This window comes from Lissotriton vulgaris, unplaced genomic scaffold (assembly GCF_964263255.1).
Source record: "Lissotriton vulgaris unplaced genomic scaffold, aLisVul1.2 SCAFFOLD_924, whole genome shotgun sequence".
NCBI classification, from domain to species: domain Eukaryota; kingdom Metazoa; phylum Chordata; class Amphibia; order Caudata; family Salamandridae; genus Lissotriton; species Lissotriton vulgaris.
The window spans coordinates 620,501-639,050 of NW_028247319.1; the positions used below are offsets into that span (position 1 = coordinate 620,501).

At 42.9% G+C, this 18,550-nt stretch overlaps 1 protein-coding gene across 2 annotated transcripts in view; it reads left to right on the plus strand.

Annotated features, from left to right (window-relative positions):
* Nucleotides 1-16,638, plus strand: part of WIPI2 (WD repeat domain, phosphoinositide interacting 2) — a 190,831-nt gene extending 174,193 nt beyond the window's left edge. For both annotated transcript variants that reach the window (XM_086949684.1, XM_086949685.1), the window contains 2 exons: nt 13,617-13,747; nt 14,579-16,638. In XM_086949684.1, coding sequence (XP_086805810.1) covers nt 13,617-13,747; nt 14,579-14,691 — 244 coding nt within the window. In that variant the 3' untranslated portion in view covers nt 14,692-16,638. The remainder of the gene's footprint in view (nt 1-13,616; nt 13,748-14,578) is intronic.
* Nucleotides 16,639-18,550: the final 1,912 nt, after the last annotated feature.

Sequence of the window (18,550 nt, forward strand, 5' to 3'; positions counted from 1 at the left end):
GCAGTTTCATTTCAATCCCTTTTCTTTTACCATCAGATCGGATATCTCCTCTATTACAGCAACAAAACAGTGGGAGCTTGGTAAAAGAATGGTAATCTTAAATTTATTGGGGGCTAAGGCACAACTGAGATTTCCAGCCTCTCTGCGCATCATGTGGAACAACCATATGCACAACCTACGACAACTTGAGGATGTAGATGCCTTTATTGATAAAATAAGGGATGGGAGTGGTGTGTAGGCTGGGAGGGGGTGGTTATGCATTGTTAAGATGGGCTCTTCGAGGGGTGCTGGCTTTAGTACACAAATAAAAATCTTTATTTTTAATGCCACATCCTGGGGACTTAGACCATAAGGGCTTATGCTCAGAGAAGGGAGGTTCCCCAGGGGGGCTTCGGGTTTGAGGGGTCACTAGGGAAGGGAGGGAAAATGGGTGGGGGGAGCACGGGTGGGGTTGCAGGGGAAGAAAATTTAAAAGAATCCTCAATCTCAACCTTTTTTCTAATTTTAACTCGCCTTTAAAACGTCTGTGTGAAGTTTTGACATCAGGTGGACATAGTGACCCTAATGAGTGGTGAAATAAAATGTATCTCGTGGAATATCAATGGGTTGAGATATCCACGTAGACAAAGATTGGTCATGAAATACCTGGAACAATCACCCGCTCAAGTCGGTCTTTTACAGGAAACACATTTGAGCCATTGAGAATGCCAGGCCATTTTTGCTAAATATCATTGGATAGAATATTTCTGTTCCTCTGATCAGGCAGCGCATAATAAAGGGGTGGCTATTTTAATTAAATCAGGAGCTAGACGTAACTAAGTCAACATCAACAGATCAGACAGGAAGATGGATCACTGCACAGTTGGAGATCAGAGGGATTGAGTTAACTGTAGCCTCATTGTATGGCCCCATTGTTGATGATCCGACACATATTTGTAAAATGCAATCTAAATTAATAGAAACCACCTCTCTTATAATAATTGGTGGCGACTTCAACGTCCTTTTCGACCCTTCACGGGATAGATCAAATCAGAGCTATTATCTCGGAGCCCCACGTTCTCGTCGGGCAATGACAAATATGATCCATGACCTAGGGCTTACCGGTGTTTGGAGGGCCAAGATGGGAGACAATTCTGGTTTCACCTTTTACAGCACAAAACATGGACATTCATCCAGAATTGACTATGTTTTAGCTGATTGGTTAAGTTTAGAAAACCTACCTGATCTGTTTTTACCTAGCCTCTTATCAGATCATCCCCCTATCTCTTTTACTTATCTTGGGAGGAGGTATAGCCTTGCGCCTAGATGGACGTTGAAAAGGGCAATGTTGTCAAATATGGAAATAATCAGGACACTTAAATCTTCTACACTAGATTATTTCTCCGTTAATATAGGATCAACATCTTTGGAACATGTTTGCGACGCCTTTAAAGCTCCAGCGCGAGGCCAGTTACATAGTCTGATTTGTTCTAAAAATAGGGAGGAGGCCCAAGAACTCCATCATTTGGAAGGAGAGATTATTAAGTTAGAAGATGAAAGGACAAGATGCTCTCAGGGGCACTCTGATAGACCGACACAAGTTCTTAGCGATCTGGATAGTCTTCGTCTGGAATATAGGGGCAAATTAGATCAAAATGTGAAGGCCCAGTGGACATCCCATAACATGCAAAACTATGAATACAGTGAAAAGGCGGGTGCCCTCCTAGCCTGGAAGGCAAGAGTAGATAGAGTTAAAAATAATATTAATGAATTAATAATAGATGAGAATGGGGCTACTTCTTGTAAATTAGAGGATATGCAAACTCGCCTCCTCTCCTTGCTTTCAGAACTCTATAGAGAGGAGATTACACCTAGTTCATAAAATATCCAAAAATGGTTGCGGCAGAAAGATCTACCTGAATTAACAGATGGCTGTCGAGATACTCTTGATGCTCCCATAACCGAGAGTGAGATAAGACTATATATAAATAACATCAAGAAGAATAAAGCTGCGGGGACTGATGCGTTCCCTGGTGAGGTTTACAAACTCCTCCAGGAGATGCTAGTTCCAAGACTTTGTGAATTATTTAACCATATAGTCCGGAAGGCAAAGTTTCCAAGTCCTGGAACGAGGCTACGATCGTACTTATCTTGAAGCCAGGGAAAGACCCTCTTGAAGCAGATTTGTACAGACAGATCTCCCTGCTAAATGCGGATTACAAGATCTTTATGAGTGTTTTGGCAGGGAGATTGGTCAAGTTAGTACCGCAGTTGATCAACACGGATCAAAAGGGCTTCATCCCAGGGAGGTATATTCAGGAGCAGACGATCCAATTAATTGGCAGTATAGACCTGGCGGTGGCCCGGTCGAGACCCTTGGCTGTGGCGGCATTTGATGCAGCCAAGACTTTCGACAGGGTCTGCTGGGTTTATCTCTGGGAAGTACTAAAGATAATGGGCTTTGGACCAATTTTTATTCAGACCCTTATTAGTTGTTTACCAGGGAGCTTCCGCAGTAATTCTGCTAAATGGTATGTTAACAGCAAGTTTTAGCATATATAGGGGAACAAGGCAGGGTTATCCCATCTCGCCTTTGCTATTCGATTTATATATAGAGCCTCTTACCCAAGCATTAAGATTGGATGAACTAATCACCCCTTTTAGCTCCCATCAATATAGTAGCAAATTAGCTTTATATTCAGACGCCCTGCTACTATACACCAACAACCCGGTGGAGGGAATACCAAGGGCGGAAGCTCTTTTAGAGGAATTTGGTTTGTATTCCGGTTATCTAGCTAACTCCTCTAAGACGTAGGTGATGTGCTGGAACATCAATAATTGGGCGGGTAGATTGAGCAAAGAATTTAGATATCTGGGAATCATCATAGTCAATGACTTACATGATATACCTCTGATCAATCTAAAAAGAGTGTCCAAAGAGGTAGATCACCTTTTTACAAGATGGAAAAACCTCCCTCTGACTATCTATGGTAGGGTTAACTTAGTTAAGATGGTCATCCTATCTAAACTGACATATCTGTTCAGTACTATTCCCCTTGATTTTCCTAGTAAGGATATCCGTAAAATCCAGAGCCAAATAGGTAGTTTTATTTGGTCCAATAAGAGCGATAGACTCTCCTGGAAGAAGTTAGGATGTAAACTTCTGAAAGGAGGTCTTGCTCTTCCGAACATAGCCTGGTATTCTTTGCTTCAAAACATACGGATGCTTTTGGCCATAACTGAGGAAACTAACTGGGGGAAGATATTGAGAGAAATGGCCCGTGTCGAGGGTGGCGGAGAAGTTTTTTGTACAAGTTTGGGGCACCAAGGTTTTTAAAAAAAAGTTTGCCTGAAAGTCTTAAGAGCAGCTCTCAATGTGTGGTACAAGGTCAAATGCAGATGGGGGATATGGGTATTATTCCGAATTTGCCCCTATTTGGGATTCCCCCGGGATGCCTGTCTGCTTGGACGATAGCCTTACACTGCCGATTAAAAGGGCCGACATCTCGATTTGTTCAGACCTTGTATCCTCAGATGGGGTTCATCTGTGGGAATTATTAAGATCCAAAATAGGAAGCTCCTTCTCTAAATTTAAATACCTACAATTGGCTTCCTGGTATACAGCAGAAAAGGAGTCTATTTGTGGCGACTGGGAAACAGAGTCTTCTTCAAAATTCAAATCCCCCAAAAAAAGAGGTTGCATATTGGCATAAGAAACTTCTTGATGCAGATGACGCAGATCTCCCTCCACAATATGCGACCTGGAACCAGTCACTCTTGGACTCTAAAGCTGAAGATCTATATGATTTATCACTTCAAACCTTATATAAGTTTGTTAAACCAGCACCTTTAAAAAAGAATATTTTTTATGTTATTAACAGATTATATTATAGCCCTGTGAAAATAGCTAGATTTGCCCCTCTAGCCTCTTCTAAATGTCGAAGATGTGACTTTTCTCACGCTGATGATTTACACATATTTTACGAGTGCTTTAAACTAAGCGGGTTTTGGCAGAATGTGGAGCGTGCTCTTGACGCCATATTTAAAGTCAAGATCAATCTGAACCTTTCTATAGTAATTTTAGTATGGATTTTGATTTGATGAATCTACTGCGGCCAATACAAATAGGCTTGTTACTTTGCTTGGTTCTTATTGCCCGAAGGGAGATATGTAAACTATGCAAAAACCCACGGCCTCCACTCTTTGATAGTTGGTTGAAAGCTGCACTTTTTGGAACGTTTGGATCAGGGTTATCTAAATGACAACAATTCCGATATTTGGTCACAGTTTTTATCATGGGGCAGAGAGATGAGACTCGTTGAATGCCCCCGGGTCCTATGATTACACCAAGCTTCATACGAAGAAGCTGGCCTGGTAAGACCTAAAGCCAATGCAGCCGCAGAAGCCTCGGGTGCCCAGGTCGGTAGGATGGCTTCTTGTCAGAATTGCAGACGCTGAATGGCGAGATGAGGACTAAAAAATTTTTTTTTTTTATAAAGATAAAGGAGCAATCTTAATTTTTTCCTATTTAATTCACTAATGCCTGATAAAGCCCTCACAATGTTGTACACCTCACACAGCCTATGAGAGTTAACTGTATTAACTGTAAAATGGCTTTCCATAAGTTGGTTCTTCAGGGTCCAATGTCAAGGAAGGGTCTGTCTTTAGATAAACAGGTGGTTGGTGATGCACAGCAAATAGGGCAGAGGTTCAGCACAAACTGCAGATAACGTGTGCACCTGTGATGATAAGAAAGGGGATGGCTGAATCAGAAACCCAGTGCAAGAACTAGACTGACATAAACTGAACCACCTTATTTCATGGACCTGTCAGGAATCCAGTGCATTGCCACATTTGCTCTCATGTTCCAGATCCTATTTATTGCCCGATGTTTACCATTTCACAATCTCTCTCATTAAATGATATGTCCTGCCTCTGAGCTGTGAATGGGTCCCACTCTGTCAACCACTGGGCATTGCTTCCTGCCAGTCTTCTTCCTTTTAGCGTGTGGTAGAGCTAGAGAGGTAAAGGGACACTTCCTTATGCAGTCTAGATTGAGAACGTAGTAAGTTTAGTTAAAATAGGGTTCAGTTGCAGTACCCCGCCACTTTTTACCTGGTGTCTGGTAACTTCAACTGAAAGTGTGCTGGGTTCTTGCTCATCATGTCCCCAGCACCAGTGTTCTTTCCCTAAAACTGTACCTTGTTTGGCACCACTCTGGCAACCTCTGTAAGTCCCTAGCAAATGGTGCCACTGGTACCTAGGGAATTGGGACTGAAGAGGGTACACTAGGGCTGCAGCACCAGTTGTGCCACCCTAAGTACCTCTCACCCAGGCCATGCAAACTGCCACCATAGCCTGCATGCCTGGGTGAAGAGAAAACCGACAAACTTGGCATGGCAAACGGCCATATGTGCCATGCTAACATGCACTGCCTAAAGTATAGGTAAGTGACCCCTCTAGCTGGCCTTAGAGCCCTAAGGCAGGGTGCACTATATCACAGGTGTGGGCAGTTATGCCCCTACAATATACAAGTCTATTCTTAGCTTTCGTAAGTGCCAGGACATCCATAGATACATGGACTGGAAACTCAACAGTTGAGTTCCCGAGCACCATGATGAGTGTTTGGTACGAAGCATCTCCTTTTAACAAACCCACATTGATGCCTGTGTTGTGTTTAGTAAACTGTGTACTCAGAGGGCACCTATGAGGTGCCCCCTGAAAACCTACCAATTGGTGTGATCTCAGACTGGCTTTAACCAGCCTGCCAACACCAGACATGTTTCTGGAACCCTTGGTGGAGAGCCTCTGCTCTGTGGCCAAAAGCAAAGCACGTCTTGGATGGAGGTGTCACACCTCTTCCCCAAGGATGGGCACAGTGCTCGAGGGGAGCTTCAAATGCCTGCCGCCTTTGAATTGCGACCCCCAGCTTCTGCTGCCAGCAGAAGATGGCAGTCCCCAGTTCAAACCCCCCTATTGAGTGGTAGAACCGGCTGGAAAACTTAGTAAGTATAGAACGTGTGCCAACCTTCACCAACTCCTCCCCTCAGGTGGAGGAGGCGAATTAAAGCACACTTTTCAGTGCCCACCATTTTGGTGGGACTTGTTCATTTAGGGTTACTAATTTTGCCCCCTCCCACAGGAGGATGGCATAATTGAGGGTGTAGACACCCCAGGTAAGGTGCCCATTGGCCCTACCTGTCCTCCCTTAAAATATCCCTAAATCTAGTTTACAGGTGGCTCCCCAGTGACCTCCAGAAACCTAGTAGGCCTGCTTGAAATTTGATAAAGACCAGAACTCCAGAGGGCAGCTGACCTGTCCCCAAGAAATCTACACATAAACTGGTGCCCTCCAGAACTGCGAGGGCTGACCCCTCCTGGACCCCACGACGACGCCTGTGGTCTAAATCTAGAGGCTCCCCCGCCCACCGCGACCGGCCCCAGTAAGAAAAACACAACATTAAAGGACACCTCTGCACCTGAAGCTCCTGGGCCTTGTGGAGCGCCACCAACTGTCTTTATGACCCACAGCATCTCTACTTACCTCGGCTGTCACTGGTGACCTTCGTGCAGCCTCCAGTTCAACACCTTCAACATGTTTGTCCAACCAAGTTTCTCCATTGAAAAGCTTTAGGTGTCCAACGCTGTCTTTGCACCCTGCACCTGGCCGCTCCTGTGCCACTGGTGGTATATGGTTGGTGCTGCCTGTTAGCTCCTGTGTTTGAATCCCAAGTCTTGGCCCCTGCAACTGATTTACTGACCTGCATCTGCATTAAAACGCATTAGGCCGATCTTTGAATTTGACCTCTGCACCCAGCCGCCCCTATGTCGCTGGTGGTGTAGATTTTGTGCTTACCTGAACCTTTTCCTCTGCTGACCTTAAAACTGCAAGTTGGGTACTTACCCGTGAAACCGCATTGTTGATTTCCTCCATAGGTTAACATTGAACTGTTTAAAAATTGCTCTGTCAACTTTTGAAAGACTAAAGTATTTTTCCTGAAAAACGTACGTACCTTTTTGCGAAGAGCTTGGTCTTAAAATAATTTTCAATTAAATCTTATTTTGATAAAATTGGTGAGGATCTCCTTTTTGAGTCGTGTGTCCCTTATTGGTCAATGTATGTGCTATAAATATCTTACACTCCTCTGTGTTAGGCCTAAGGCTGCTCACCCACACTTCCAAAAATACATTTTTGGGTTTGAATTGAGCCCTGTACACTTGTGTGGGAATCATTGAACTCTCCACAGTATAACCACCTAGTGGTATACCACATACAGATTAGAATCCACTCTGAGGGTGGTAGTGATCCATACAGTGGTGGGGAGCACACAGTGTTGTTTGAATACCCCTCACACACCAACAGGTCCCTTGGTGTCATGCTTCATCATCGGGGCCTTCGCACCCCTCTACGGGATGCGGCGTGCTGCGACTCACGGATACGTAGGAGCACTGATAGTGAACTATGTGTTTGTGGGTGTGAGAGGGAGAGTGAGTGGTGAGGTGAAAAAGTGAAGGTTAAAAAATACCTGGCTCGTAGGAAAATTATTTATTACGTCCTCGGCTGGTATTATTAAAAGGGGTGCAAGATGAGGTTCTCAGTTATACGTATTAGGGTATATCAACCTCGAAAGTGCGTCGACATGTTTCGGAGTACACGGACTCCTTCTTCAGGACGAGGATATGCACAACTATCCTCACCTTACTCGCATGGGTTTTGAATGTAAAAGTGTATTCTACAAAAAACACAAGGTGAAATGTACCTATAGATGTTATTATTTGAATAAACTCTGTTGCGCCCAATTGGCGTTGAAGATGCAGAACTTATGGACCAAGGTTATCTGACCTCATGAGCCTTAGCGTGGTATTGGGGGTTCCTTCCTCACTGCTCAATTTAGCAACGGTTACTGCACGACCTAGTAGGCTGCCTTCCCCTCAACGCGGCTTCGACACAAGCTACCTGTGCTCGGCTGCAGCTCCCATGCATATGTGTGGCCTAGTAGTGTTAAGCAGTTTTCATGTGGGATTACTTCACGATGATTGGTTTGGGTGGGGAGACATTCAGGGCCTGAGAGATGTGAGAAGGTGGTCAGATTTTCAGAACTGTCAATATGAGCAGTTGACGGATGCAGAGGAGATGATTGGGTTTTTATGAGATCGGAGGTACTAGCTGTTTAGGGCAGAGTGAAGGTAATGTTAGGGTGAGGACCACCAGGAGATGTGAATGTGGTATGTGTTTGGAGAGGATAGGTAGTGCAGTGCAGGGGAATCTTTTAGAAGTGAGAGTGAGTAGTTTTTTTTTTAGTAAACTGTTAAATGATTCTTGAACATGGAGAAAGATGATAGAGAACACTTTGGTATGGTAGCAAGAGGTGAGACTTTTTATGCATTCTATTGTGTCTTTTCAAGATTTACCAAAAGCAAAAAAGTTGTTGCTTCAACTTACCCTGGGTTCAAACATATTTTTAAATAGTAGTAGGCACCGTGGTTTAACCCTATCCTAAAGTCTTCCCAACATCTTTCCCACAAATACAATAGAGAGCGGGGAAAGATGATCAATAGATATGTTTATTTGCACAATTAATTAAAATCATTGTAATTCATACAAAAAGGACATAAAAAGCACTTTTCACTCTCAATTAAAAAGTTCATTTTTTTCCAAAAAAAGGAAGAAGTTCATAGCTATTACAGCGGAGGTTCATGGGGGACATCTATTGGTAAAATTGAGTTTTCTTGATTATGAATATTACAAATCGGGCGGCCATCTGAGCCCTCCTCTAGGGCCTCTTGGCATGTCCGCACATTGAGAATTCTCGAGATGGGGCGCAACCCTAAAATTTGAAAAGGGAGTAGGATTCTACAGATGCACAAAACGTGTGTTAAATTTTCATCCCCCATTGCTGCAAAATCGACACTGAGAGGGCGCATTTGCCTTATACCTCCGTCCATACTTATACGCCATCAGGGAGATTGGGCGAAAATGTAGTCTAATTAGCTGGTGTTTCGCTGATGGCTTCATAGAGGATGACATATAATGCGGTAAGGTTTTAAGATCATAAAGTTTTGACGCCCAACTGCCATGGGATAGATTTTTCACGGCTGATGCATCATGTTCCACTGAGAGAATCTTTGCTTGTTTAGTCAAAACTTAAGCAACCATCCCTATGGGCAGCAAGCTTGCCCATAATTCATGAGAATCTAGTGCGTCCAAGCAGAATATTAAAAATGTATTCCAGGAAGTGCTGGGGTTGTTTAACAGTGACCATATACAGCTCTTTAGTGTGGAGTCATGGGCCATTTTAGTTTTTGCACAATAGGCAATGAATCTTGCTTTCATGATCCAATGTTGGGAAAACAGGCAAAGCTCCATACGGATTTGGGCAGGAGAGGTCGAGTTGGGTAGGTGAAACACTCTGTGAAAGCAAGCTGATTGCACTCTATCCAACCAGGTGAACATTTTATCTTTAAAAGTAATGGCGCCAAAAGCTATAGTGGATAGTAATTTGGCACCTATCACTCTAATTAACGGGGTGTGGTCTGGAGAGCTTTCCTAGAAAGGCCCCCTCCAGGCTGCGAGCCACACCTTGCATTGCAGCGATTTGCGGACCCGGGCTCCCTCTGTGGTCTATCCAAACTCCAAGATATTTATATATGGCAACTACCTCTATAGGTTTCCCAGCGATGTACCAGAGGCGCAGTCTTGCTCGACGCCTCAAGACGATCATCACCTTGGTTTTAGAAATATTAATCTCCAAAGCATTTGTTGCACAATAGGATGCCAGGGAATTAAAAAGTTGTTGAAGGACCACCTGAATTTAATCAAGGAGAATCGTGTCATCTGCGTATTGCATTGACTGGATTTTAACAGATGCGATTCTTGGTGGGAAAGCTCGAGAACGGGCCAGCCACTCAGACAAGTCTGCAAGGTACAAATTAAAGAGTAAAGGAGCCAAAATGCATCCCTGTTTTAGGCCTCAGTTGGTCATGATTTTATTGGTTGTCGACCAACCAGTGGAAACTTTTATTTTTACCAGGTATCGGTATAAAGAGTGATGAGGGCATTCAATAGAGACTTCGGGATGCCCCATTTAACACTTTTTCCCAAAGCCTGGGACAGACAACACTATCAAATGCCTTTTGAAAATCTATAAATCCCAAGAATAGCGATTTTCCCTTCGTTGCAAGAGTATCCTCAATCATGTGGGCTAAGCAGATCAGATTGTCCTCGATGTGACAGCCCTTTTGGAAACCGGTTTGCGTAAAAGGTATTAGTTTACGGTCTTCGGCCCAGCTGGTCAATTCTTGTAATAAGACGCTTGCATAGGCCTTCTCGTTGACGTCAAGGAGGGCAATCATCCGATAGTTATCAGGATTGGACCGCTGGCCTTTTTTGTAGATTGAGGCGAGGAGAGAGCCTCGCCAAGAATCAGAAATAGGCCCGCTCATTCTGCATGCCTCAAATAGGGGGGGCCAAGAGCGCTGCCTAATTATAAGTGGAAGCTTTATATGTCTTTGTTGGTAAACCATTTGGCCCGGGCCCCTCCTGGGCGCATTTGCTTTATAACAAGTTCAACTTGTTTACGGGCGATCTTAATAGTGGGTGGCGTTTCAATATGGGCTTAAGAAGAATAGAGCTGTGATAATTAGGCCAGTTGTTTCTGACTGGCTCAACGTAAAGTGCTTCAAAATGAGCCTCCCAATCAGTGGAGGAGATATTTGTTATGGTAGATGCTTGATCGGATCTAACAGCCTAATTTACCCAGCTCCAAAATATTTTGATCCTTTGATTTTATGAGTTCATTGGCAATTGTCCAGTGCTGTTCTTCTTTTAGCCTCTGATAGTTGTACCTTGCCTTCCTATACTTTTTGCGAGTAATCAATAGCTTCTCTCGTAAGGATTTGTAATCTATGTAGTGCCGTCAGCTGGTCGCCAAACTCATGGTTCAGGTTTTCCAAGAAGTCATCCACCTTCTCTTCAATTGTTTCTTGTTGGTCCAGGGTCCACTGCAGTTTTCTAATAGGCTCCAATATAGATTCTTTTCCAATCAAGTAATTTTTTGAGTAGGAGCTCTGCCTGGATAGAACTTTGCATGTTAGGACGGCATGATCACTTTCCAATGAGGGGTTACCACAAATTCCTGAACAAGATGAAAGTGGGCGAGCGAGATCCATATGTAATCCAAGGTAGCCATTCTGAAGGGGGATACTTGGGTATAAGCGGCGGGCGAGTCTGAATCAAGCCTTCCGTTTAAAATGCGGTGCCCTAGTTGGTTTAAGCACACTGCCACCTTTGTCCCTTGATTGTCCTTCTATTGGTACTAGCACCTTATATCCAGGAAAGTCCACATTTGGTTGTCCAATGAGGATAGGAGAGAAGAATCCAAGCTTGTCTACATTATGTTAGCATTAAAGTCTCCCATTACAAGCCACATATCGTTTGGGAAGTGTACGAGAAGATCTCTCGTGAGAGGGAGAATATTATTCCAGGTTGACTCTCGCTTGATTTTAGAGGGATGTAGATAGATACAGCCAAGGATAATGGTTTGTTGTTTCAAATTATTTTTTCCCAGAGGTTGTGACTGGATATTGATAAAAATATAATCGCCTTGCCCTTTACAGAGTGGGGAGACCTTTAGGGCCCGGTTGCTCTTCAGAGCGATTAATACTCCTACTGACGCATGGCCGCCTACTTGAGATGCTATTGCACAAGATTCATAAACCGTATAGTCCTCCCAGGCGATATTTTGCAAGGACCAAGTTTCTTGCAAGGCAATAATGTCATAGTTTTTCACAAAAGGTCATTAATCATTCAGCTTTTTCCATTGTTAGTCCTCGGATATTCCAAGAACAGATTCTAAGGTGGTAAGCAGCAGCTTTACTTCACCCTAAGGCCTGAGAGAGCCAAGACCAGTCTTGAGAGTTCTGTCATTTGAGAACACACTGGCGGGCACCTCCTGATCTTGATGTTATTTGTAGCGGGTTCTTTTTCCAGGGCACTGTTTGGGTACCCGCTAGGGAACCACACAGAACTGAAGTAGGCAACTGTCTGGTTATATCACTGTTAGACAAAGTTGGAATGTTGGAATCCTTTGAGGCATTAGGAATTCTGTTCTTTAAAAAAAGCAGGGTACTTAACTTTGGTCGCAAGACTAATCTGAATGCCCCAATCGCCCAAACAATCTTTATTCTTCAGTAGGGCAGAGGCCATATCTTTGGTGTAGAGGGTTACTACTGTGGTCTCATTTATTTGGCCCTGTTCTTAAGCGACAAAAGCCACACTGTTAATATCTGTTGTTTTTATAGTGCGAATACAGGTTTAGGAGGTTTCCTCTATTGAGGATATCCCATTTCCCTTGGGATGCATACTCTGGACACAGCGTTAATTTTTTACCTTCTTGGGGTGATTGGGTTGTTTCAGCATTTTTCAATGCAGCTATATTCTTCTGATGTAAGAGTTTTATTACTGAGTCATCTTTGGGCATCTCAATCTTAAGAGGTTGAGCTAAACATTCTGATTTGTTCACGTTAGAACAGAGCGGACGGACCTCATACGGTACTACTTTCTCTTTTATACTCCCTTGGGGGGATTCTGGTCCACTATTTCAAGGGTGGATTTTGTTTCTTTCCGGGCCCATCTATAAGATTAACCTCTGTGGGTTTGCTTATGTTATAAGCCTCTTTCTCAATTTCACATAACTGTGTTGAGTCGCAGCGGCTTGTGGGTTCGTAAAGGAGATCCAAGCCCCTGAGCTTTTTCACAACATACTGAACGGAGGGTCGGTTGCTTGATGGCTTTGAGGGTTATCCCTGGTCTTTGGGGATTCACCACAGTGGCTATTGGATTCTTTTTTTTCCTTACATTTCCCAATAGTCTCCTTTGGACTGAGCATGGTGCATTGAGCGAGTTCGGTCTTGCATTGACCCACTCTTTGCACTCCGATAGTTTTTTCTGGGGAGCAAGTGGCTAAAATTCCTCCATGAATGTTTTTACTAGATACAGAGGCTGTATTGGCTTTCGATTCATTGTCATTGGATCTGAGCCAGCGTAATAGCACTCCATTCTTTTTCCTAGCGTTTGGGAAAGATGAGTACTAATCGCGTCTAACCAGCCAGCTTCAAATCACCGACCAGTCCCCCCTCCTCCCTTTAAAGGAATTTATTTGGGCATCGCTTGACGTTGTATGTTCTCTCCATCTCTGTGGGCCAAGATGTTACTGGTGCAAGATTCTATTGTAGGATTCAAATGCCTATCTCAGTATTTAACAGTGTCCCTGCATGCACCTCCGAAGACAAATTTGTGACTTTTTATAAAATATATATTTCTCATCCCCCCATACCCTGCATATTCATACACTACCAGAGAGCACAGTGTTTCTCTCTCTCTCTCTCCCCCTTCCTCTCCCCCTCCCTCTCTCTTGCTGTCTCTCCCTCTCACCCCCACCCCCCCCCGTATTGATCACTGGTTGAATTCCAGAAATTTCCTGTGCTGACAAACTCCTGCTCACTGCTGATGTCTGTATGAATTACATTTGTGCATTTCTTTGTCAGATCAATTCTATGTGGGTATGTAGGAGGATCAACATTTCTGTGCTGTTAATAAAAATATAGTTGATCCCTTTACTTAAATTGTTTCGTTTCAGGTTAGATGGCAGCATGGAGCCAGCCAACGAAATCCTTGAATCTGCATCACATGATCGACCGTTGGTTACCCAGACTTACAGTGCGGCTGTGGCAAAGGGTACATTCGTACCTTCATCACCTACAAGACACGGTAAACGAGATGAGCTTGTTAAGTAATGGGGGACCTATACTAATTGAAAATGTAAACTTTTTTGAAGGGTCCTACATCTTTTCCCCAATTCATAGTCTACTATTGAATGTGTTGATAAGCCTCAAATGACTGAGCTACATGTCCGCTTTAGCCAGCCAATGAGAACGTTTGCTAGTCTTACTTCAGTAAATAATTAGTGATTTAAGCTGTCCTGTTGTCTGACTTCCTGCTCAGCTCAACAGGTCTGTGGGCTCATGCATCCGATTCAGAGATCTGTGTTTAAACCCGTGCTCACTGGTTCAGATCCCAGCAGGTCCCCTCATTCTCTCAGGTTAATAAAATAAAAGAATGAATAATAAATGCACCTTTTATCAGTGCCTTCAGGTGTGTGTTTTATGTTAGCAACGTTTCTATATTTAAGCCAAACTTACCATGTTCTTTCTCTGGTAAAGCTCATTTAAAATAATGACACCAAATGTTGGTGATTTTGGAAAGCTGATGGCTAGAAATGATGTCTTGTTACAAGCTGGAGGAGTGACAACAAAAGTGACTCTCATGGTTGGCTGTGTGGATTAAAAAACTGCTCGATGGTAAAAGTTGGGAAACTGTAGATCAAAAAATGAGATGTTCTCTGTTAAGGGTCAGACTATTGCGGCAAAGACAAAGTAGAAATTTGATTTTTATGAATGCCTTATCTTTGCATTACCGTGATTAAAAATGCTTGATGACAAAAGTTAGGAGCTAGAAAATGGGGTTTATTCTGTTAAGACGTAGACCATCTTGTGTCTGTCACTGACTTTGACAGTTGCTTTATCCACTGCCTTTCTGTAGCCTACTCGGATGACCTAGGAGCTGTGGGCGGAGCCAGCCTGGAAGATGAAACAAATGCACTGCGATTGGATGAAGATAGTGAGCATCCTCCAATGATACTAAGAACTGACTGAACGCTGTGAACTCCCTCTCCTGAAACAGGAACTCTGATCTGACATTTCTTAAGGACTCTGTTGTATTTGCTGCTATGAACTATTGACATGAGTCTGAAGCAGAAGAGAGAGACTGGAAAAATGTTTTAAGATATTAGTTGTAGTCCAAATCTCGACCCTTGCGGAAAATATAATTTTCACTACAGTGGCTTTTAAATTTCATCTGTTTTAGCTGTATTTTTGTTGCCAAAAACAGCTGTTCGTGCAGCACTCAAAGCCTATTAGCTTTGCATGCATTTATGTGCCAAGCGAGCATATAAAAGATACAAGCCACTTTAATCCATTTGGTATCATTTTTTTAAGAAAAATGTGTATATTTATAATATATATATTAGGAGACATAAGGAAGGTGCAGGCGAAATGAAGGCGGATCCAGATGTAAAGGTAGCTCTCCTTGGTTCTGTACTGATAGAGGTCCAAATTATTTTTCCTGTGCATGAGCTCGTAGGCACAATTGCCGATTGAAGTGAGACTTTTTGAAATACATCTGGTTTCTTCAGTTTCTACCCCTCTCTCCTGGACCACTTTGTTAATTAAAATGCTTTGTGAATTTTGCTATTTGTGCAACTTTTCTGTAATGTTATATTGTCCTCCTTTACCTCCCTGTTTTGAATGGAACTATTTGTACAGCGGAATTTTAAGCCTTCCTACCTGTTGGACGTGTGAAGTTGAAAAGCTGCCTCCTGAGTATAAGAGAAGATGCTGTTGGTTTGTAATTTAGACTCCCTCTGTATTTATCAAATGTTTCAATAGGTGCGATTTGTTGTTGTGCTGCATAGTAGCTTGACAAGTATCATTTTCAATGTGTTAAAATGGCCAAACAATTATTGGACCACAGCATAGAATTATATCATGCACTGCCCTTGACTAATTGTAAAGTAGATTGTCGCCTGACCCAGAAAAAAAAATCTTCATAGAATGCTATTTGGATGTACGCTCTTTCCCCCTGATGGTAAAACTCTGATGTTTAGAATCTCAATGTAGGTTCCACTGGTGGAGCTACAGTGGGAACTGTAGAAACTCCTCCATAGATCTTTTTTCTATGTTTACAAACCAGGTTTGTTTACTCAAAATCTTTCAAGAGACTGCCTTCAACCGTGTATGCATGTGTCTCTTGTGCACCAAGGTATGATCTGCCAGTATAATTCAAAACAAAATTAAAATAACCAAAAATGGAACTGTTTCAAATTCCCACTTCACCTGGGATTAGCAACAATAGCCAGAGTAAATCTTGTTTTGTGCAAGGATGTTTCCAGGTAACATACTCTATTGTTTTTGTTAACGTTTTTATGATTTACAGTTAGGGCCTGGTAGAATTTGCAAAAAAGTCCTCTCTAGAAATGTTATACCCTTTAAAGATATTTAATTTGAAGTTTTGAATGGTATAATAATTTCCAATTTTGTATTCTACTGCTACCAGGAATAAAGGACATCCTACAATGGGACTCTGGGGCAGGAATTAAGAACTAGCTTGCCCAGCCAGGGGAAGTGGGGCCAGACTTTGATTGCCCTCTATCAAACAATGAATATATATGTTAGAGGCGAGTGAAGTTGGCGGACCGCAACTTCTGACTTTTATAACCTGTACACATATCAAGAGTAGACTAAGATATAGGATTCCATGTTCTCTACTCCAGCTAGCACAAAGGCATATATAACTGAAGAAGATTCATCACTTCACCGCAAAAGCTGTTCGCAATGTTTCATTAACTTTTTCTGGAACAAAGTATAAATAATATTAAAGACAATTGTCATGTGATGTGCCTGTTTGAAGGATGGTATAATGTCTTCAAGATATGTACATCGACATTATCAACGCTCTTCGTACATGCATGAAAAAGCTGCCAACAAAAGCTTGTTTGAAAATAATTTTATTGCATTTTTGTAATAAAAAAACAATGGACTCTATTTTGTTTGGTAGCAATGGTGATGAATCTGCTTTTTTCTCCCACCAGTGCATATGAAGATTGAATATATTGTGGACATGACCAGTTCTAAGAAGTCTCTAGTTGTTTACTCTTGGTGGTGGGACCCTCCAATTGTTGACCTGAATGTCAATTGATGCAATACCTTGCCACCCTTTGTGCTAATAACTAAGTAAGTGAAATGAGACGCCACACGTGGCTCTCACAATGCAGTTAAACAATTCAGTGTGATAGGTGACACTGGCCAAGGAAAGACGCCAAATAAATTATGCTTTTCTTAGAATGAAGAAATACATGGTGGACAAGTTCAGATAATACTGTAATGTCCCAAATGTTGTGAGGCGCATACCCTGTGTTCAGAGTTCTAACCAATGAAGCCTATCTAATGGGAGTACTCGTCTAAGTTGGTAGTGTAGAGGTTTCCAGAGGATGGGCTTGCATAATCATGTCCACAATCCGATTGTATTGATCCTGATGCTGGAGTTGGAGAAGGAAAAGCGTTTGTACTCTTTTGCTACCGATAAGTAAACGTTTAGAGGATTCAGACTCACCTCGCAGGTTACTGCTGATTAATAGATAGGTTACCAAATAACATAAACTTTAGAGCAACCCAACTTTTCAGGTGCCTGCTGAAGGGAGTTTAAAAATATCTGGCTTGGCTTTGGTGCAGCACTTAAGTTGTAATGGAATGAGTACCGGTGCCCAACACACTGCTCTGAAAGCTGCAGGTTACAATTAATTGTCGGTGCAAAGAATACCAAGTCTACACCTCTTTAATTGACTGCTGGACACACCCTGTGCCTTTATCTCAATCTTACAGACTCCTTCTTTTTCCCTTTGTGACAGTTTTTCCATCTTTCTCTTCCTCCGTCTTCTAGCTTTGTTTTAGGTGTCTTGCTCTCTGTAAATGTCCAATACAGAAATAAGTGCCAGTTGCCAAAAAAAGTTCCAGTGATACCCACTGGCAATCACCAGCTCAAATTAGGCACTGCTTTGGTTAGTAGTCCAATTAGTGGCTTTGACTTGCATTTTCGGAGGCAAAGGGTATGTCTGCTAAAAGCATATTGTTGACGAGTTTAATTTCCAGGAATGCGGATCGGCTCCCTTATGTTAACAGTTATGGCAGCATACCTTATATCTGTAGCAAAACAACAAAAATTGGGTAACCAGTTACGGAAATTCCTTTCAAGAGATGAGAAAGAAATGCCTTGTAGATCTACATTATTAGTTATAATCGCGTTATTGATACCCTGCTGGGTGTGCACACCCGGAATATCTTTTTATATAGTTTTCTTTCATTGAAGCACTCTCCTAGAATGTCTACATCCATGATTTCGTATACAGATCTGTGGAGTGGAAACTGAACAGTGGCTTTATTTTTTTCATGAATTTTCAAAATAACTCCAGATTCTCGGTTCCTCTCCCTTCCGTTGGAATTTCTCTATGTTGCTTCCTCCTTTCTTGCATCGACTCTATATGCATCTACTCTTCTGGGTCTGGATTGGGATGACTTCAACCTACCAGGCCTTGCCCTTTGGGCCTTGACCCGTTGTTTCTCCACAGCAAGCATGTCTCGCTTGTGATGGAATGGGGGCACCATTCCACTAGTGTCCTCGTTTTCGTGCCAGATACCCCTGGGCGGACCACCACCATATCTGCAACGTCTGCCTCTCTCTCCCGAGCACAATGAGGCCTCCTGCGATGCCTGTTGCTCCTTCCGCTCGAAATGTCACCTAGAAGTGTCCTGCTCGAGCTGTCGAGAATTAGGCCTTTATGCCAGAACCCAGCTCGGGTACCGACTTAAAAATCGAGGGCTTGCCTCTTCTCCAACAGGCTCTGAGTACAAATCCCTCTCTCCTGGATCCCTGGCACCGCTCACACTCCGAGCAACCCCC